The following is a 21,355-nucleotide window of genomic DNA, read 5'->3' as shown; positions in this document are numbered from 1 at the left end:
GCTCTTTAAGCCACTGAACCCAAACAGAAATGAGCTATCGTAACCTTGGTTCAAAAATAATCAGAAACTCATGAGATGCCCATTTACATTGATTTTCTGTTCATTTTAACTATTGGCAACGAGTTATCTTTTAAATGAAAATCAGGAACTTTTCAATGAGCTCGAATTTGTTGGATTGCTTAGTGTCATTTACCGCCGTGTTGCGCGTCTCATCTCAATCTGAGCTCTGAAATTGGAGTTTGCTTGAATTTTGTTACATTTTAATAATCAAAACATTTCTGTTGAACATACAGAATAAGTGAAATATTTAACTGAATACATCCATTACTAGTTTGGGCTATAAGATGCATTGTTAAACATTTTTTCACACATCAGAAAAATATCTAGAGGTTAAATCCAATTCATAATTTGGTAAATTTGCCAATTAACTCTTAATTTTCATCCCATCCCAGATATAAAATCTCATTTGGATCACACAAGATAAAATGTTCTTTATCTTCTCCAAGAAAACAGACATTCATCTGCTTGATATTGTTTTATTTTGGCAAAGCGACCATCCCAGTTAGCGTCAGTCACCCGCCGAGCCTGCAAAGTAGTAAACGGAAACCAGCGCCAGGTGGAAAGCACAGCCCTGAATGTGCATGCTTGTTGGCGGGATAAGAGCTCTGCTGTCTGCAGAGGATGTTCGGTGGGCCGTGTTTTTAACGTGTGACCTAAAACGCAACACATCAAACGTGTTGAGTGGGTTACTTCAGCCGCTGTGTAGCTGTATGATTCTAATACTGCTGGCAGGGAGAGAAAGCTCATATTTTATCATCTACAGTTACATGACACACACACACACACACACACAGAGTAGCAAGGTGAATTATCTAAAAGGCTCGAGCCTTCTTCGTTGCCATCCTGCGTTCCTCCTACATTCAGCTTTGTTCCTGCTGAAAGGTAACTCCGCAAATCTGACTGTAATTCAAACGGTGAATCCTCAAAAAAAAAAAAAAAAACTGCTGTTCAAAAGAACGTAGAACCGAGAACGTGTAGGCCTGCAAAACAAAAACACAAAAAAGCCCATCTTGAATATTTCTTCGCCGAGCTTTGAGCAGCCTTCCCTTGCCGCCCAGTGGGCCGTCATCGGCGTGATTCTCAAGTCCCTCGCTTTGACTTAAACCAAAAACCAAAAAACCCAGCATGTTTTGTAATGCTTTAAATGAAATGGCAAGGCCTGTATGACCCCGCCCCCATCCAGGTCTCTTCCAGGTTCAAACGTAAAGGTGGCTTATGGTGCGTCTTCTTCAGAGTTCATCCCTGTGGAAAACAGATGAGTGTCAGAAGAGCAGCGAGCGAAACGACGTTCCGGCTGTGAAAACAGTGAGAAAATTTAGATACAAGTCAAAGAGTAGCCGGCTTGTGTCCGGATCTCACATAGACTAAATAACTAGTTCAACAGTTGGGTTTTATACTCGCACAGCAAAGCATCAAATCCCACGACATGCCTTTAAAAACCGAGTGCTGTTTCATGAAACTATACTAGTACAGCAGTTTGTATAGCAACATTTTGTAAGTAGGTGTGAAAACGACAGAAAGAAACGTGCAGCTGGTTGGTATGGTATGGAACAAGCAAAAAATAAAGAAAACATGTCAATAAGCAGCAAAAACGCAGCCGTTTCAGCTCCTTTGCCTGCTCCAAGCCACACCATTTCACCTTTGCCACTGTGAGAAGGAGAGAGGGGGAGGAGAGGGAGAAGGAAGTCACTTCCACCTGGACCACTGCTTGTCTTTGTCTGTTAAAGGCACATAAATCACCCCCATCAAGGGCTTCATCTTGGTACTGCCATCCTCCATCTTGTCATACTGCTCCAGCATCTGGTTTCCTCCCGCAGGACCGACGGGGAGAATCAGACGGCCGCCGGGCTTCAGCTGGTCCAAAAGCTGGAGAAGAACCAAGCGAAGCGAGTTATAAACAGGAAGTTATGCCCTTTTTTGGTTAAAACTAAACGTTAATAGAAATGCTATTAAGTATTTAGTCTGCAGAAATTTGTCTTGAAATGTTTTATATTCCCCTTAGTGAGCAACTTTGTACCTGTAAACAAACCGATTTCTAGACATTTTTTGTGTTTGCTAGCACTGATTAGCTGTGGTGGCCATCTTGGATTTAGTTAATTTTCTAACACGTCACACCTTCCCCTAAGGCTGGGTAGCTTCAGGTTTTAATGATATCTGGTTTTCAGTACCTAGATTGTTAAATCTAGTTATAAGAGAAAATTACTTAAATGTTTTCTTGGTTAATAAAGTAAACAAAAACACATCTATCCATTTTCATCCGCCTATCTGGGGTCGGGTTGTGGGGGCAGCAGCCTAGGAAGAGGCCCAGACTTGCCTCTCCCCAGCTACTTGGGCCAGCTCCTCCAGGGGCATCGTAAGGTGTTTCCTGGCCAGCTGAGAGACAAAGTCCCTCCAGCGTGGGCAATCAGTTGGTAGTGGGTGTGTTGGAGAGTGGGTCTAAAACAGTCAGATTACCCAGATGTGAAAGCTCTAATAGTTCCTCCAGCATGTCCTGGTCTCCCCGTAGGTCTCCTCCCAGTTGGACGTGCCTGGTAAACCTCACCAGGGAGGCGTCCAGGAGGCATCCTAACTAGAGGCTCGAGTAACCTCAACTGGCTCCTCTCAATGTGGAGGAGCAGCGGATCTACTCCGAGCCCCTCCCAGACGACCGAGCTTATCGCCACCCTGCAGAGAAAACTCACTGTGGCCGCTTGTATCCGCGATCTCGTTCTTTCTGTCACTACCCAAACGTTAGGGCTGCTCAATTAATCGAATTTTAATCACGATTACGATCTGAGTTTTGAACGATTATAAAAAACAAAACAAGCCGATTATTTGCTCCTCCCGCTTGCGCTGCCCTGAGTAGCAAATGAAGCGCTCCTTACAGTGTTGCTAACTTGGCGACTTTGATGCTATTTCTAGCAGCTTCTCAGACCCCTTCTTGACTTTTTAAATCTTAAAAGTACCTAGTGAGCACCTCAGAAACATCTCTGGTAACCCTTAGCTATTTTCTGGATAACTGTCGTCGACATTTCCTGCAGGTTAGCTAAACACTCCGCCTGTGCTCCGGACCGTTCTTCAGGACATTAGGAAAGGGAATGATGTAGTGATGTGTCGGTCGCTAAAGAAACAGCTCTCGGAGCCGGCTCCCTGTTGGAGTAACCAGAGTGAGTGACACACACACCGCACCTGCAGACTCCTGAGCCGCTAAAAACGGCTAAATGTGCGCGTGCTGAACACACGTGCAGCTTGCCCCGTTTGCTGTGAGAGCAGGTTGGGGGGTGGGGGGTGCAGCTGTGGTTGGGACAATTATTACATCAACTGATGGACTTGTAAATAAATAGTTTATAAATAAGGTAGAAATAAGTTCCTCACGCTGATAACTAATAACTAATCTCTCTGAGGACACGGTGCTAGTGCACGCTCCTACAGCACCTTGACACGACTCAATAAATGTTATGCAACATTTTGTGAACATCAATTTATTTGCATTTATTTGTTATAAATGCCACTGTATCATTTTTGCTGTCAGTATTTGCAAGATATTGGTATTTGGATCTGTACTGGTTAGACATTAATGAGTTAAACCAAGGTCTACAGCCCTTGGGTCATAGACTATGGGCTAAAAGTATATCGGTCTTTTTATACTGGAATCAGGAGTTATTTTAGTGATCATCTTGTTTCTTATTTATTTTTGTCCTGATTGTGCCCTGAGCAATTTTATGACTGAATAAAAACAAATAAAATCAACATAAATAGAAAAATCGTCCCAAATAATCGTGATCTCAATTTCAGTCACCATAATCGTGATTATTATTTTTGCCATAATCGAGCAGCCCTACCAAACGTCGTGACCATAGGTGAGGGTAGGAACGTAGACTGACTAGTAAATCGAGAGCTTTGCCTTCCGGCTCGGCTCTCTCTTCACCACAACAGATCGGTACAACGCTCACATCACTGCAGATGCAGCACCAATCCGCCTATCGATCTCACGCTCCATCGTTCCCTCACATGGGAACAAGACCCTAATCAACTTTTTTTGGTGATAAACTGTACAAATGAGTCTAACCGTGCTGTACACACGTGTAGTCAATAATCTGGCACTTCAGTGCATCTTAGTTAAAATTTAAATATTCTGCCTAAGACTGTCAGTGTTGCGCCCTCTTCAGGTAAAAACTCTGCACTGCATTTTAATTTAAATCTGCCACCGCTAGTGGCTAAGAGGTACCCTACTACATTAGCTTGTGCATTAAGATGTCACAATGTCGTGAATCTGTGTGTGTATTTGTTAGCGGTTCCTCCCTCTCGGTCTCCCAGGCAACAGCATTTGCTGCATTTTTCAAACAGGAACTGAGAGTTGAGTAAGATTCTGGTAGGGGGTGACTTGCTCTTTCAACTCCTCCACTTGGGGCAGAACCTCATCCCTGACCCGGAGAAGGCATTCTACCCTTTCCGACTCGACCATGGTCTCAGATTTAGAGGAGCTGATTCTCATCCCAGCTGCTTCACACTCGGCTGTGAACCGCTCCAATGAGAGCCGGAGATCATGCAGAGATCTGAACCTCAGGCCACCAAAACGGACCCCCCCCACCCCCCACCCCCACCCCCCAACACCTCGGCTGTGCCTAGAAATCCTGTCCACAAAAGTTATGAACAGAATCGGTGACAAAGGTCAAAAGAGCCCGACTTCCTGCTGACAATATGGACCAAGCTCTGGCGCTGGTCATACAGAGACCTGACAGCCTGCATCAGAGTGCCTGGTACAAAAACACAGCTAACAGTAAACTAGTTTAGTAACCATCACACTTTTTAGAGCATGAACAAATTATAAATATTTGTATAAAATATAGAGAATGTAGAATTTAGTTTAGTGCAAAACAAAAGTGCACTAATATTATCCATTAGATGCAAAAAATATGAAACATCTACTCTAAAATACTGAAAGAAAAAATGTTTAGATCCCAGATCTTATAGGTTTTAGACGCTTTCTGCATCAACCTCAACTATAACTGATCTTACAACACAATAATAACAAAACAACAATAATTATGTCAATGCTTCGGGTAAACCTCCAGCGTCATGATTCCAACAGAACCTAAAATATTCCGAATGACTCACAGCTTGGGGGACGTTGGAAGCTGCTGCACCAACATGGATGGCGTCATACGGCGCCTCCTCTGGGTGTCCCATTCGCCCGTCTCCCACTGAAAACACACCGCAGGGTATCAGTTCCAGGCTGCCAGCCTCGACACAACACGGACAGATTCGTCACTCGTCCAAAAATCTGCTGCCGCTGCTGTTCCTAGAGCTGGCGACTTTTCACCAATTTAAGCAGAGAAATCTAAATAACCCATTTCTTTTATTAGCTACTATCTAGAATCTTCTGTGCAGATTATTGCTGCAAAACAAGGTTCCCCCGTTACCTACTTTGCGGTGCACACGAGGGAATGTAAATGTGTTGTGATGTCATATAGAAGTCACTTCTGATTCGTCGCAGCCCTACAGAGGAACACGAGTGTCTGCCTGCGTTGGTGAATGACCTGGCTGTAAGAGCGCTTCAAGCCTCCTGCTGAGAAGGTGAAAGTAGGAACTCGCTGCTCTGCTCAATTATTTAGCGCTGCAGACGGCCTATCGGGCAAACGGGAGATTTTCCACCGGTAAGGAGCAACGCACGCTCTTCAGCAGGTTCAAAAAGTCCAAATTAAACTCTAATCCTGAATCCATCTTACCTATTAGCTTGACTCGGCCTGACGTTATCAAGCTGGGGTCATCTTTCTTCACATTGTTTATAGAATCGTCTACCAGCTCTTTGATGTGATCGATTCCTACAACTTTTCCTTTAGGACCTACCTAGAAAAGGAAAGAAAAGCCCAGAAGACGACAGTGTTAAGCTCAAAACGTCAATTCGAACCGTCGTGATTCTTAAATCCTCTACAGCGATTGGTTCAGCGAACACATCACAGCGCTGCCAAGGAGAACTCGTATGTGTTTACCCGTCATGTGTGTGGGCTCACCATTCGTGCAAAGCAAACAGACAGGATCCCGCTGCCGGAGCCGACGTCCAGAGCTTTGGCGCCCTCGCACAGCTGATCATGTAGGAGCTCCAGTGCATAGGCGTGCTGGGTGAGGGGTGGGGGGCAAGCACAAATGAAGTCTCGGTAATTTAACTAAAACAGAAGATTGAGAGTGCAGAAACAGCCTACCATGTGCGGTGCGCTGATGGTTGCTTGATAGCCTGTTGATAAAAGAAGGAAGGATTAGTTTATCCTCTGATGTCCAACTGCCACGCGTCGATGATCCGTGAACACACCTACCTATAGACTGTGGCGAGTCCATGTATGCGTTACACCTCGAGTAGTGCGCTCGGTCTGTGGCCAGCATGACTTCAAACACCTTGTCGGACTTAATAATGCCATTTTCTGAGGATGCAAAAGAGTTTGTGTCACGGCGTGTTCTGGAAACGCGAGCAGAGAGACGTTACATAATCCTGCAGCCGAAGGGCAGAAGGGTTGATGCAGAAAAGAAACAAACCACCACAATTACTGCTGCTGCTGCTTAGAGGGCGCTGCAACACGTTCAACACTGCGAATTATCACCAACTCAATAAGAACGACTGCATAGCGCCAAACTGGATGTGTTGTTGTGCACACGTTTTCCCCCATTAAAAAAAAACACCCGATTTGTGTTGCATTATATAAATGAATACATAATGTGGGAGAAAGCTCTAACCACAACACCTACAGCAAAAACCCCTGGTGGCTAACGACAGTCAGGTGAATCTAAAACAGAATAAAACATTTATAAAAGTAATAATTTAGATACTGAAAAAATGCAAAAATTGAACACATTTTCACTAAAATACAATAAGATATCATTGCTTTATTCTTGAAAATTGAGGGGGAAAAACTATGAAAAGTCATACATTTGCATATTACAGCACCCCCAACTAGAAACCAAGACCAATTCTTGTGGACATGTCAGATAAACTATAAACAGCAGCTAAAAAACAGGCTGCACCGACCACACAAAGTTAATAATCCGTGTTTGGAGCTGAAAAGAAGCCGAAAGGATGCAAAAACTGTTGATTAATTCAAATTTGAATCCATCCTCAATCACTGCAGCACCTTGTGCCAAAAACAGAAAAAGCCAACAGCAGGCGGTTCTCATTCCTCGCTCCCCTCACCCACGGAGCAACGCGCAGCTTTAGGACACACTCCAAATAAAACTGCCAAATAGACACCCACCACTGATTTCTGACATTTAAATGATCAATAAACCATTTGAGCTGCTTCCTTCCTGTCGTTTTCTTTCATATTTACAAATAAAAAAATAACACGAATTTATTTGCTGGCTGTCCACCATGATTTTATTTATGTTAAAATTTGGAGGCAGCCCAGTGAAACAGGTGAGGCTTTGGAGACAGTCCAAACTGCCTTTATTTACCAGGAAAGTAAGTTAGCGGTGAATTAGCATGCGTTCTGCATGTGACCTCTTTAAAAGCATCTTATGCAAACTCTGGGTTAAATGTCTATACAGGTCAGACCACAAGAGGCAAAAAAGAGAAAAGAAAAACTGATTACTACGAATCAAACCTTTTATTTGTTTATTTTTATGCTTCTGCTTTTGTAAGATTAACCAATTTGATTTAAAAATTATCAAAGTAACGACTTTCTTTTAAAGGCTTTCAATTTAATAAATGTTATTTTTGCACAGCTTTGCAAACTTGTGAGCTGCTAAAAATGTAAACTCTGTATAACTTACGTTAATTTCCCTATAAATGAAAATATAACACAGTGAATAACAACGCAGCTTTTGGCAAACTTGCAGCTTGCAATAACATCCCAGACTGCACACAATACAAATAGACCTGGTAGATACTTAAGAGTGAGAATTAATTTGCAGTATCGCGCTTGCAGATATCCCATCTTCATTTGCTAAATGCACTAGAAAAAGAGTCTAAAGATATTTTTACAGTAGTCATCATTGACTGACTGCAGAGGAAGCCATGATGTTGATTATAGTGGACTCTGGACCACGTAACAGCTAAGTCATCCATCTTTTACTGATGTACAGTATTTTGCAAAGGCAACAGAAGGTGTTAGGACATTTTTTTCTTTTATTTGATCACAAAAACACCATAAAGACAATTGTCAGGGGTTCCTCTTGCACTAGTTGTGTCCAATCCTGGTCTTCCTGGAACAATAACCAGGATGCTTTTGCTATTGTAATGATTTTCAGTGGTTATATTACCTTTTAGACATGTCATCAAGGTCCAGAGAAACCTGTTAATCAGGTGTGTTGAAACAGAAATGTCTAAAATGTGCTGGATTGTTGTCCTGGAGAACCAGGAAATGACACTGTATGTCTTTTAGCATACTTGGGATCCACCGATACCACTTTTGTCCAAACCGATACGATACTGATACTTGGATCTGAGTACTCGCCGATACTTCTACCACACAAATAATGCAATGAATTGGAATACAGGTTTTATTTTCTTCTCTGCTTTCAACAGGAAAAGATTGTGAGGTAGATAAAAAATAAAATATATTCATAGAAATGATCACAAAACTGAAATATTAGGTGAACAGAAATGACAAGTTATGGTGAAGCCACTTTCAGGCAACTGCATTGGTATCGGTTCCTGGTTTCGGTTGACTTTTACATCCCTACTTCTATGCCAGCATTACAGTTTTCTTTACTTCATAGTTTGTCTTTTTGACAGGCTGGTTACATGAATAAACTTTTATTAATTTAGAATATAAAAAAACAAGATCTGAACTGGTAACTAGATATAAACTGGAAAAATAGGTCGTGTCTATAAGCCCAGAAAGCCAAGCTGACGCTAGGCACACCCTCCTACAAAATTCTCAAAATTACTCTGACTTTTTTGTTTGATAATTTAAAACACATTTTGCAGGTTGTAATGTGTGCAAACAATAAAGAAACTGTTTTGATTTCTGCAGATCGACTAAGGTTGATCGATTTCTTATTAAAATATTGTGAAAGGATATTAAATGTCCATGGAAAGACATCAGCTAAAATATATGCACAGAAATTTGAAAATGTTCAACAATCAGGCTTCTTAAATGGAAATGAGTCGTGGGCTTTGGCACAGAGCTATGTAGCTAACAGCTGCAGTGATACAGCAACTTGTCATTATTTAAATGTATCCGAGTATTAAAGCTCAGCAGAAACTATCCGGACATGTACAGCTGTTACTGTCATTCACATTGAAGTCCAGTAGAAGACACAGACATCAATGACAGTGGGCAGTAGCATAAAATCTCAAATGACGCACATACTGCTAACATGCTAAGCTAACTTCCCACAGGACACCACTTTTCTGCGATTTACAACAAAACGGAAATGTCATTTCTGCTGGGTTTTTCCCCCCTGCTGTGACAAAAGCGTTGCCTTGTCCCACACATGGTCCCACAGCGAAAAACGTGGTTTAGGAAAAGGGGTGGAGAGGCGGGAGGAGACGCTGGGTCACCATAAACATAGCTTGCTAGTAGCTACCGCTCCTAAGCTAACCCCAGCCTCCAAACTACAACGTTTTCTGGCGACGCGGCGGTGAAGTTCATCGCTGCTGCCGCTTTAAACCTGCAACCGGACTCACTGCGAAGGTTGTTGACAAGCTCTGCGTGGCTGGCTCCTCCAGATTTCCAGGCCATTATTAAGCAGACTTTACGGAGTAAGTAGACAGCAGCTGTAAGTGCCGCGCCTGCGCCAATAGTTTTACCAAAGAAGCTGACAACCTCCAGAGCAGACGGCGTAGCGGCGGATACGTCACTAGACATCCAAATGATTTTACAGAGCAGAGCCGCCTCTCAGATGCACGACCAAGCAGAAAAATATGTCATTTTAGAATATAATTAATCTGTTCATGATGCATCAAAGTCAGCGTCAGACGAAAGGGAATAAAAGCCACGTTCCTCAGCCATGCAGTGCTTTATCAGGTTTTTGCCGCAGTAACAACGGAGACGACCGCTAGGTGGCGGAATGTACAAATTCACATTTCTTGCGAGAAACGCAGATCAGATTGTTTGATCCTGTTGAGCCACCGTACTTACGTTTAAAGCTAGTGGGTGCGTACATAGAGCTAAGCTAACATCAATAAGAATATTTTTCGTATTTAGGCAGCAGAAACGTTGGTTGTTCTCATGGAGAGTGCTAAGTACGTGTCCCAAAAAGTCAGCAAGGCCAGATGGCGTCCTGTGTCGTCTTCGTTTTTACAACAACCAGAAATCTTTGCGACGGGATCGTGGGACAACGAGGTTGGCTAGTTGAATATTTTTGGTGAACCAAATTTACCCAGTTTTTCAAATGTTCTGTGTTTCTCCTGATTATGCACACTTACACGTTGTAACTGTCAAAAAGGATTTAACACTTGTTACACATAGTTTGCTTTTTTGTGTGTCTGTCAGGTTCGTTTTGGTCATTTTTTTTGCAAGGATGTGGCCTTTATTTAAAAAAAAAATTATTTCTGTAGGAAAACAAGATATCTATTTGGTCCGTGGGTAATTACGAAAATTCGGGCCTGGAAGATGGATTTGAAGGAGATCCGCAGCTTATTTGTGAAAACAAGCACGATGGAGATGTTCTTGGCCTCCAGGTAAGACGCTGTAACAATAATGTCATAACATACTAATAATGCAATTATTCATCACCATCAACTTTATTTATAAAGCACTTTACATCGACCAGAAGACAGACCAAAGTGCTGTACGCACTTTAAAGAAATTAAAACAACAATGAACCCTGCAGAGATGCACATAAAAACAAATAAAGTACATTTTCTGCGCATTTCAGAATTTTGCTAATACAGAAGGCAAATCTGTTGTTCTATGCATCAATAGTTTTGTTTCTTTGTAGGTCTGCAGGATTTCTCAGTGCACAGCCTTGTTATAGTCAGCAGGAGGATTTGCAACACAGACTCATTTGTTTTGCAGCCATTCTGTTGAAATTTTGACACGTGCGTGGGACATTGTTTTGCATGACTCAGTTTTAGTCGAGCTTCAGCTGTCCAATTCCTCCAAATTAGACTTGATTATACTACTTGATTATAGTTCCTGGATCAAGAGAGAATCGTCACGGCCTCATCAACGGGAGCAGTCACCATCTTCCGCCACCATCACAACAGTCAGGTGCAGTAGAGCTTTCATAAAAGATGTCAACTCCTGTATGAAGGTTGTGTTGCTGCCTTTGCTGTTTATTTATAAAATCATTTTTTCTTCTTACATCAGACAATCTCAGTTTCCCAGCAGTGGGTGAAAGCGCACCATTACCCCTGTGACAATGCTCCCTGCACTGCAGTTGTGTGCAGCAGCCCTGAGATCATCACAGTTGGGGAGGACGGCAGGATTATTGTCCTCAGAGCCGACCAGGATTGTATGGCTCAAGTCATAGGTGAGATTAAACCACCCCATTCAGAACTCTGTACACTTTAACTCGGTGTCAAGTCAACATGCTTTTGCGGGTACATTTGGTAGAGAATGCTGACAGCAGCACGATTCATGCTGTGACTTACCTGAGGACGACGGAGATTTTGACTGTGAACTCCATCGGACAAATAAAGCTATGGGATCTAAGACAACAGAGCAACTCGGCATCACAGATTCTGTCCTTGTAAGATCCGCTTTAGCACGTTTTCCCCATTTTTAATTCTACTATTTTGCTGATGTATGTGGATTTTAATTTTCCTCCAATCAGGTCAGGAGACAGAGTTCCTTTGTACTGCATTGACAGACATCCAAACCAGCAGCACATTGTAGCCACAGGAGGCCAGGATGGAATGCTCTGTATGTGGGATGTGAGGCAAGGCAGCATGCCCTCATCCCTCATGGAGGCCCACTCAGCTGAAAGTAAGATGTACATTTTTAATTATTTAATGGACATATAATTTACACACATATTTAAATATTTTTCACTTTTTTAATGCTTTTTGTCTAACTTTCCTGGCAGTGTGGGAGGTCCACTTCCACCCTACCAACCCAGATCACCTGTTCACGTGTTCAGAGGATGGATCGCTGCTGCACTGGGAGACGTCCTCCCACTCAGACATGCCCTCCTTTCTACAAGGCAAGTCCTATTCATCATAATAATCATTATTATTATTATTATTGGTATTCAGTTTAAAAGGCTGCCTATGTACTTCTTCTATTTTCTTAATTATAAAGATTCTATGGAAACACAAAAGCCATAATCAAGAAAATATCCAGTTGAATGTTTTACTGAAAGTTTACATTATTTAGGGTTAAATAAACAAAGAATTTCCTGATAATGTCCAACACCAGGTCAGTCTATTAAACATTGTCATGTTGTACTATTTGTCGTAATTTCACTGTAAAAAGTGTTATTGTTGTGTTTCCAGGTAGCAGAAACAGCAGCGTGACCTCTCGCAGTGCGATGGCCCTTGCTGGAGGAAACCAGTCCCTCATCAGTGCCTGGCTCAACGGAGACTCCAGTAAAAGCCGCCTGGAGACGACCCACATGCTGCCCAGCCAGACGCTGTCTGTCAACAGCTTGGATGTGCTTGGACAGTGCTTAGTTTGTGGAACTGATGGAGAGGCTATTTTTATCAACAAACAGGTCCCAGTTTAAAAGATCTGGAGGTGACTAATAAATACATGAATGCAAATTTTAATTTGATGTTTTGTGACACATTGGAAGACTTTTTTTTTGTTACACAAAAAGCCAATATACCTACGCAATGAAAGACCTCTGTGTCTGATGCAATGCTTCATTCTTTGCAGTGACAGAATATGGATTAGTGTTTTTGTATGTCATTCTGTACACAATTGTTCAGATTAATAATGTTTTGTACAGATTACTTAAAAAACAATAAAGAAATAAAATGTAACTTTCTCAAATTGTCTCAGGATGTTACGTTTTTTTATACTGACAAATCAAGTAAAATTGTAAATCAAACCTACCAACATAAAAATGTCAAAGTCAGCCTTGTGAGCTCTTATGTTGCTCTGTAAATTTACAAATAGATGTTATGTGCTCACCCAAAGGGAAATTGATTTATTTTTATACATATTAATGCTCTTATTTTTTTATTTCTAAGATTTGTGCTGTGAAATGTGTTTGGACTTCATTAACAGGTTAGCAAAAAAAAACTTATAAAAAAAAGCATTAAAATTTTCTTCATTAGTTTTATTAGTGTTATTTTGTTCTAAACTTAGCAAAAAAGTAATTTCTCCACTGACTTTTATTGTGAAAGTCCAGCGTCTGATGGTGCGTCGTTAGCTTAGCTGTTGTACTTGTCATTCAGATATCCCAGGAATTCAACAAGACTAGGAACCAGTCGGCGCGGAACAACAAGGGCATTTTAACTTCAAATCGCGTCCTCGACGCCGAGGAGGGTCAGCAAACCACTACTGTCCGTTAATAATAGGAAAAGCGACAGCGGCGGACTTTGGTGAGTTGTTGTTATCGGAGCTAGCAGGCTAATGCGCAACCTGTTGTTGAATAGCATCAAATGGATTCCTATTACACACAGGCCGCTTGAAAACTGCTGTGTTGTTTGATTTTAATCCTTTTTAAAACTCTTAAACTCAGTATTCGCCCACTCTTTTGACTATCCTTATAAACGTTTAATTGTGACAAAAATCCGTACCCAACGCCGGAGAATTTACGTAAAATTAGCGTTATGTTAGCATAGAGTGCTAAGGAGGCTATACACACGGAATGGGGTCTTTTAATGAAGTCAGTTCCAATCGAGACATTTTTTACCTTAAAATTTACGTACGCCGAATTTCACTCAAAAGTAAACGATAAACAATCATAACTATTTTTTTATCAACACATGACTTCCAAGCGTGACAGAAACAGGTTATTTATTTACAAAAGGATTGAGAGGCATGAAAAAGTATCTTATATGTTTTGAGTATTTCCAGATCATTAATTATTGAGAACAAAATATAGAAAACGTGTGTGTTCCTAGACTTTATTTTCTGGAAGGTTTTAATTTGATTAAAAACGAATTGTATTGTAAAACTTTTCTAAATGATCACTTTCCACATGTTTCCCTCACTGTTTTCAACTTATCACAAGTTCACCCAAACATTTTCAGAGCTCTATGTTGATCTAAGTGGAAATAGCTTTAAATATACACCTGATCTTTAATCAAATTAGACTTTTTCATTAGGAATACAAGCTTATTAAAAACAGATAACTAGTTTTATTTAGGGGAAATTCCCAGAAATCCTTGTTGTTGTTTTGCACAGTCAGTGGTGATTTTTATTTATAGTATACAGACCTTGTTACTGTAAATTTACAGTAAATGTTCATATCTTTACATTTTAAAAATGGCAGAAATATCTTAACATTTGAGCTCAAGAATGAAAGTAGATCTGAAATGTAAAATATGTAGGAACGTTCTGGTAAAGAAATAAGTTGGGCTCTGTTAATTACTTCTCTCAATCTCATTTTGCTGAACCTGTTTGGTAACATTATGTGTACTCTGGTTGCTTGTTTATCTCACTTTCAACTGGCATCAAATATTTTCCGCTGCAGCACATAGATGTGAGGTCAGACATCGGGAAAACGTCCGCTATTGTCGCCACCCTGGATTGGTGATATCCTCTCCATCCCTTTTATCATCGTCATCATCATACATGCTCGTACATGAGGAGGGGGGAGAAACCCGAAGGATACAGACAGATGAGGCCCAAAATATTACCGGTCGGCAACTGCAGCGGCAACAGCCAGCAAATGCTGATGGAAATCCGAAAAAGTCTGCGCGACATGTCCAAACCTTCTGATTCTTCTAAAGTGGACAACGGCGGACACGGAAAGATGGCTCCTGAAGATCCAAGGCGCTCCAGCAATCCCAAGCACCATAAGGCATTACAGGAGATTCGCAAGTCCCTGGTGCCCTACGAGGTGAATGGTTCATCAAGCACTTCAGACATTAACAAACCGATGTGTCTGGAGCAACCATGCGCCGGGTTTGAGGAGGTAAGCGGAGTTATTAAGAGTTTATCCCTTTTGCCCTCATAAACACATTCTTAATGAGGAATTGTGACAGGTTCTCATTCTGTTCGTGCCTTTGTAATAGAAGATAATCACCTGCTGCACTGTGTTTAGAGGGCAGTTATTTGGGAAATGCTAGGTATGCAATGTGAAATAACAAGCGTCTGGTTTGCGTGAGTACATGATGAAAAGTATCATGGTAGGCAGCGCAGGTGCGCGGGTTCAACCGTGTTCAGAGGGTGAAAAGCAACAGTCTTGGGAAAATTAGATTGTTTTATTCTTTTAAATTATAAACATCTTTTGTTAATTTTCTAATCATTTTTATTGTAGATTAGAAATTATAAGTCATTGCATGAAGAAGGAATTTCTTAATGGATCTACTTTGGCCTCCGTAGCGTCGCGGTGCGACCAACTACCAGGACCAGATGAGGGAGCCGGTCATGGCTGCTAACACCAGCTCTTCAGGCCTGAAAGCTCCAGGTAACAGTCCTCTGGGATCCGTGTTAGTTTTCCTTCTTTCTTCTACATGACCTTTGGACTCAGCCCTCATATTGTTTGCAGGGATCAGGATGGTGACAGTACCTGCTTCCAAACATGAGTCACTGTACAGCTTCATAACAGAACAGAACGGAGGGTTTTGGTGCTTATTCATGCTCTCGCTGGTATTATATACGTAGAGGGAACACAGATGCATCTGTAGTATCGGTTGTAATTTCCACTGTTATGTGATACTGATAATATAAGTAATTGTGTAAAAAGATTCTTAGTCGCTCGGAAGTGCCTACACGACACTTATGACAGCTTCTTTACATGGCCAGGCCGCGAGGGGCGTCATGAGCATCTCTTCTGAGACGATTTGTAGAAAACTTTTTTTTCTATATTTTTATGTATTTTCCTTTTGCCGCCTACAGTCACAGCCCAGTGAAATCCTAGTTTAAGTTGTCTTTGTTCTTCACTTAAATCTGACAAGATCTTTACTGTCGTGTAGGATCTTCTCACATGCAGCAGGTGGTGCTCAGGAGGCCTAGCTGGAAGGGCTCTAAGGAGGCCCTCGCTCCCCGCCTCGGTCCTCACATGGCAGATGGGATGGTGTACCGCCCCGACAGCCCCGGGCCACCTCCTGTCTACCCACCACTCCGCGGTGTCGCGGCTTCTAATTCTCCCTGGGACAACAACCCATCAACCAAGCGCTGGTCTGGGAATGTGGAGTACTTTGTTCCACGAATCTCTCCAGTTCCCCAAGGAGCTCGGCCTGATGGGTACCCAAATCCACCTCCTCAGAATCAACGCGGGGCCAACCCAGGGCCCGTAGTTCACCAGCCTATCATAATGCAAAGTTCAGGGAATAAATTCACTTCTCCTTCCACTCGGACTCAGAATGGCTCCGCTCAACAGGACTACATACCAGGGAGCAGTAGACAACCCCCTCCTCCATACCCAGTCAACCAGAGCAGCCGACACAGTCCCACCGAGCAGCCGGCATCCTCTCCTTCGTACGTCAACGGTGGAAACATCCCTCCTCCCATGCTGGTGTCTAACTGGAGCAACAGCAACCAGGACCTGTCCCCGTCATGGCAGCAGAACGTGCCAGTCCGCTCAAACTCATTTAACAACCACCAGCTCAACGGCAGACCTGCTCATCAAGCCAGCTCCCAGCCCTCTGCCACTACGGTCACGGCCATCACTCAGGCTCCCATCCTGCAGCCGGTGTCGAGCACGCAAGTCCAGAAACCAGAGCTACACACTGCCGTCGCTCCCACACATCCTCCATGGAAGCAGCACCTTTCAGCATCTCCAGCTGCGCCTGCTTACCCAGAACCTTCACCTCAGGTCCCTCAGATCCCCACAGCACTAGAGGCACCAAACTATATAGGCCCTCCTCCACCGTACCCTAAACACCTCCTACAGCAGCCGGCTGCACCCTCGCCCCCTGCGTACGACGCTGCAGCCAATAAGCTTGTTGCGGGTAGAGAGGAGAGTCCTGAGGAGGAGAGGAGCTGCAGCAGCGGCAGCAGTGGAGACGCCTCCAGGGAGAAGGTGTCAGAAAGTCTTGAAAGCACCACGGCAGCGGAGAAGGAGAGGAAACAAATCACAACATCACCTGTTCCTGTTCGCCGTAACAACAAGAAAGATGAGGAGCGCAGAGGGGAGTCTGGGAGAGTCAATCTGTATTCCCCCCAAGCCTTCAAGTTCTTTATGGAGCAACACATGGAGAACATCCTGAAGAACCATCAGCAGAGGATTCGGAGGAGGAAGCAGCTGGAGTGTGAAATGGACAGGGTGAGACCATCTATGAAAAGAAACTGTCCTTTTCTCTTTTTGACCTGGTTTCCCCGTCTTATCTTGGTAAATCTCCGATCTTTTCCACACTTTTAAGTTTTTCTTAGCTGTTCTTTCTCTTCCTTTCTCTCCTTGCTGTCACAAGCAGCTGACCTAGGAGGTTAAAGTATCTTTTCCTGTGCTGTGACTCAGAAAAGCCCAAACACACATCAGTTACACAAGTAAGGTGTCAAGTGTCTCATATCTGTATTTTCTCCTGCATCGAGTGAAAGCATGAGAAGAGTGGCATGCCATCCCGCAGCCGCCTCCGTGCACTGCACGCACATTTTTGTTTTGGGGTAAATTGATCATTAACACTTCAGGAAAGATAGATTTCACTTCGTTTTGTGGTGGTGTCACTCGTTTCCATTCATTACTAACGTCTCATTTTAACATGGATTGCATGAAAGCTGCATTTATTTATTTTTATGGTCCCCATCCTCAGGTGGGTTTGTCGTACGAAGCCCAGAAGCAGATGCGTATGATGCTCTACCAGAAGGAGTCCAACTACATCCGTCAAATGCGCGCCAAAATGGATAAGTCCATGTTCAAGCGGATCAAAACCCTCGGCATCGGAGCATTCGGCGAGGTGTGCTTGGCGAGAAAAGAGGACACGGGGTCGCTGTACGCCATGAAGACGCTTCGCAAAAAGGACGTGCTGCTGAGGAACCAGGTGGCCCACGTCAAAGCCGAGCGGGACATCCTGGCCGAGGCCGACAACGAGTGGGTGGTGCGTCTCTACTACTCCTTCCAAGACAAGGAGAACTTGTATTTTGTCATGGAGTATATCCCCGGGGGGGACATGATGAGCCTCCTCATCCGGCTCGGCATCTTTAAAGAAGAGCTGGCCCAGTTCTACATCGCAGAGCTCACTTGTGCGGTGGAGAGTGTCCACAAGATGGGCTTCATCCACAGAGACATCAAGCCGGACAACATTCTGATAGACAGAGACGGACACATAAAGCTGACCGACTTTGGTCTGTGCACAGGCTTCCGCTGGACCCACGACTCCAAGTATTACCAGAGCGGTGGGTGCTAAAGCTCAGTGTCTTGTTAGGTGTTTTTCTGTCGCTACGTCAAGCTTTTAGAATGAAAACTGTAAAACAATGGTAATGTTAACATTTATCCTGTCAAATTCACATACAAACAGATGAAAAAAGATTTTACAATAGAAAATCTTCCTTTTTGTTTTCAGATATCTTGCCGTTTGTGTCTCTCAGGTCAGGTTGAGCCTAAAAAGTAGAAGCCGGGAGGCTGTTGACATGTTTTGGATTCGTGCAATTCAACATTTCTGTTTATCAATGTACAGCGCAATAATATAAATCCAAATTACATCAACAAAAGCACATTTTAAATCAGTATTGCATCATTTAGCAACAAGGAATTATCAAATAAAGATGTCTAAGTCTTAAATTATGTGTCTGTTTATCTCTGCAGGAGATCATGAGAGACAGGACAGCATGGACTTCAGTAAGGAGTGGGAGGATCAAGCTAACTGCCGCTGTTCAGAGCGTCTGAAGCCTCTGGAGAGGAGGAAGGCCCGGCAGCACCAGCGCTGTTTGGCCCACTCACTGGTGGGAACGCCCAACTACATCGCACCAGAAGTTCTGCTCCGAACAGGTAAAGTTTTCCTTTAAAAATGTTCAGTTATGTTATTTTTGCTTCAAATCTTTGCTCTAATAATCCACATCATGGTAAATAACAGCTTTATTCTGTTTTTCAAAATAAAAGCTGAGAAACTAAATATTGACATCTTGATGAAAAAGAAAATCAATTCCAAACGTCTTTTAGTGATGTCATTTCCTGTATAACTGTAGGATACACTCAGCTCTGTGATTGGTGGAGCGTTGGGGTCATCCTGTACGAGATGGTTGTTGGACAACCTCCCTTCTTGGCGAGCACACCCCTGGAGACGCAGCTGAAGGTATGAGAGGCACCTGCTGTGAAATGTTCTGCAGCCACGGAGTTCCTTAAAGCCGCGTCTCTTTCGTTGAAACCAGGTGATAAACTGGAAGAGCACGCTGCACATCCCCCCTCAAGCCAAGCTCACCCCAGAGGCGTCGGATCTCATCGTTAAACTCTGCCGCGACCCAGAGGATCGCCTTGGTAAGAACGGCGCAGATGAAATCAAAGCTCATCCATTCTTCAAAAGAATCGACTTCTCCAGCGACCTGAGACAGCAGGTGGCACCCTACGTCCCCACCATCGCTCATTCCACAGACACCTCCAACTTTGACCCAGTGGACCCTGAAAAGCTGCGGAGCAGCAATGGCGAGGGCAACCACAACGACACGCTGAGCTGTTGGTTCCGCAAAGGAAAGCACCCCGAGCACGCCTTCTACGAGTTTACCTTCCGGCGCTTCTTTGACGACAACGGCCACCCTTACAGCTGCCCCAAACCCATCGAGTACGAGGGCTATGACGAGGACGAGGCGGACATGGAGAGCGCGGAGCTCGAGGCCGGGAAACAAGGCCGGGATCTGGTCTACGTGTAGATCCTGAAACCCACTAAGCTGCTTGTACATAGAAAGTGTGTGTGTGTGTGTGTGTGTGTGTGTGTGTGTGTGTGTGTGTGTGTGTGTGTGTGTGTGTGTGTGTGTGTGTGTGTGTGTGTGTGTGTGTGTGTGCGTGCGTGAGAGTGAGAGTGAGAGAGAGAGGAGGGGTTTGCAATGATAAAGCATTTAAAACATAGGAGTGTGTGGTTATAGGAGCACTCAGAACGCTGCAGCACGAGATCACAGTTAAAAATGAAACACCTGATCTCCAACTATGAAACTGACCTGGAGTCAGTTATCTCTGCAGAGCATGAAGACTGAAATCTGCTGACTTGTGAAAGATGATTATAAGAAATGACGAGAGAAACCTGAAACGCACCAAATCTGGTTTTTTTTTTGGGGGGGGGGGGGGGGGTTAACATGTATAAGGAAATATCAAAGTGTCACATTTGAGAAGGTGGAACCACAGATTATGGATTTTCAGACTCTAATCAGGAAAACCGCTAGTAAATAAACATCTAATATTCCTGATTTCTCACTGGAAACCATGATTTTTCTCCATCTACCTGCTAGACAGATCTACTGAAAGGGATGATATGGCCGATTATAAACATGTTTCTGTGTAAAAGCTTCATGAACAGCCTCTGTTCAGACATAAGTTCACAGCTACTCCACAGAACCAAGCTTAAAGTGTAATACCGCCGTGAAACAATTCTAATTTCCTAAATTAATCTAAACTGTTATTCAAAGATTTAAACAGCAGAAGCAAAATGTTGCACTTTGATTATAAATATGAAACGTTTTGGGTCCAGGCTGCACTCAAGACTAGCCGTTAGCTTATCAATCCTGAAGGAAGTAAACATTTCTCAGTTGAGAGCATTTATAACTTTTACACAGAAACAAAACTTTAAAATGTCCAGAATGTCCCTTTAAAGTCTAAATGTAACTGGTGCGGTTTATGACATGTGCTCTGGAGGAAAACACCCGACAACTTATCGCAGAACCCCTGTAGCGTTAATTTATTTAAATGAATCGGTGACGTTAGCGTAGATGCTGCTTGGACTTTTATTGGAATCACATTTACTGGTAACATTTTTATTTTAAGTCTTAATTTATATTTTAATATGTTGTTACGAGGGTTTAGGTAGAACTTGCAGGGATACATTCTAATGATGTTGCTGTGCCTTTTTGAATGTTTTATTTTTCACCAAATATCACAAGGGCTATTAATCAGACTGGCATTTTCAATGAGTAGCAGTAGCTGATTGTACTACAGTAGGTTTTATTTTTCTAATTTATACCTAAAATGTATTTATAAGTTATGTTGTACACAGTGGATGTAAATACCCACCACCACTCTCTGCTGCTTCTTCCTGTTCATGATCTCCGACAATAAAAACTGATTAGATTTTACGTCTATTAGTGGATTTCTCCCAACCAAAGCACAGAATAAGATGGTTTCCACTCCCCTCACCATCCCCTGCCAGCGCCAACGATCACCACGACAGTTTATTCGT

The 21,355-nt window shown here is 43.0% G+C and overlaps 3 protein-coding genes across 6 annotated transcripts; 2 read left to right on the top strand and 1 right to left on the bottom strand.

The window, feature by feature from the left end:
• Positions 1-744: 744 nt before the first annotated feature.
• Positions 745-9,999, bottom strand: pcmt (protein-L-isoaspartate (D-aspartate) O-methyltransferase). 2 transcript variants are annotated; one of them, XM_015947626.3, is made up of 8 exons: positions 9,662-9,999; positions 6,354-6,458; positions 6,243-6,274; positions 6,054-6,158; positions 5,769-5,889; positions 5,158-5,243; positions 1,700-1,926; positions 745-1,302 (listed from the first exon to the last, which is right to left on the bottom strand). In XM_015947626.3, the coding sequence occupies exons 1-7, from the start codon at positions 9,840-9,842 to the stop codon at positions 1,747-1,749; spliced, it is 810 nt and encodes a 269-aa protein (XP_015803112.1). In that variant the 5' UTR covers positions 9,843-9,999; the 3' UTR covers positions 745-1,302; positions 1,700-1,746. The 2 variants fall into 2 exon arrangements, with proteins under 2 accessions (XP_015803112.1, XP_015803111.1); XM_015947625.3 differs by having other exon boundaries at positions 1,057-1,302; positions 1,757-1,926.
• Positions 9,986-12,914, top strand: nup43 (nucleoporin 43). Of its 2 annotated transcripts, none has more exons than XM_015947624.3 (8): positions 9,986-10,319; positions 10,535-10,657; positions 11,112-11,189; positions 11,289-11,451; positions 11,535-11,670; positions 11,755-11,906; positions 12,007-12,123; positions 12,416-12,914. In XM_015947624.3, exons 1-8 carry the CDS (start codon positions 10,206-10,208, stop codon positions 12,643-12,645), a joined length of 1,113 nt encoding a protein of 370 aa, XP_015803110.3. In that variant the 5' UTR covers positions 9,986-10,205; the 3' UTR covers positions 12,646-12,914. The 2 variants fall into 2 exon arrangements, with proteins under 2 accessions (XP_015803110.3, XP_054604086.2); XM_054748111.2 differs by having other exon boundaries at positions 12,007-12,127; positions 12,420-12,914.
• A 413-nt stretch (positions 12,915-13,327) lies between these two features.
• On the top strand, positions 13,328-19,988 carry lats1 (large tumor suppressor kinase 1). Of its 2 annotated transcripts, XM_015947623.3 has the most exons (8): positions 13,328-13,468; positions 14,566-15,009; positions 15,420-15,504; positions 16,013-17,304; positions 17,789-18,371; positions 18,781-18,963; positions 19,161-19,267; positions 19,344-19,988. In XM_015947623.3, the coding sequence occupies exons 2-8, from the start codon at positions 14,677-14,679 to the stop codon at positions 19,836-19,838; spliced, it is 3,078 nt and encodes a 1,025-aa protein (XP_015803109.3). In that variant the 5' UTR covers positions 13,328-13,468; positions 14,566-14,676; the 3' UTR covers positions 19,839-19,988. The 2 variants fall into 2 exon arrangements, with proteins under 2 accessions (XP_015803109.3, XP_054604085.2); XM_054748110.2 differs by lacking the exon at positions 13,328-13,468 and having other exon boundaries at positions 14,464-15,009.
• The last annotated feature ends 1,367 nt before the right edge of the window (positions 19,989-21,355 follow it).

The sequence above is a fragment of the Nothobranchius furzeri genome, chromosome 2 (assembly GCF_043380555.1).
Source record: "Nothobranchius furzeri strain GRZ-AD chromosome 2, NfurGRZ-RIMD1, whole genome shotgun sequence".
Lineage (NCBI taxonomy): Eukaryota > Metazoa > Chordata > Actinopteri > Cyprinodontiformes > Nothobranchiidae > Nothobranchius > Nothobranchius furzeri.
Note: the sequence above shows the minus strand (reverse complement) of the source record. Positions and strands in the feature narration are given on the sequence as shown.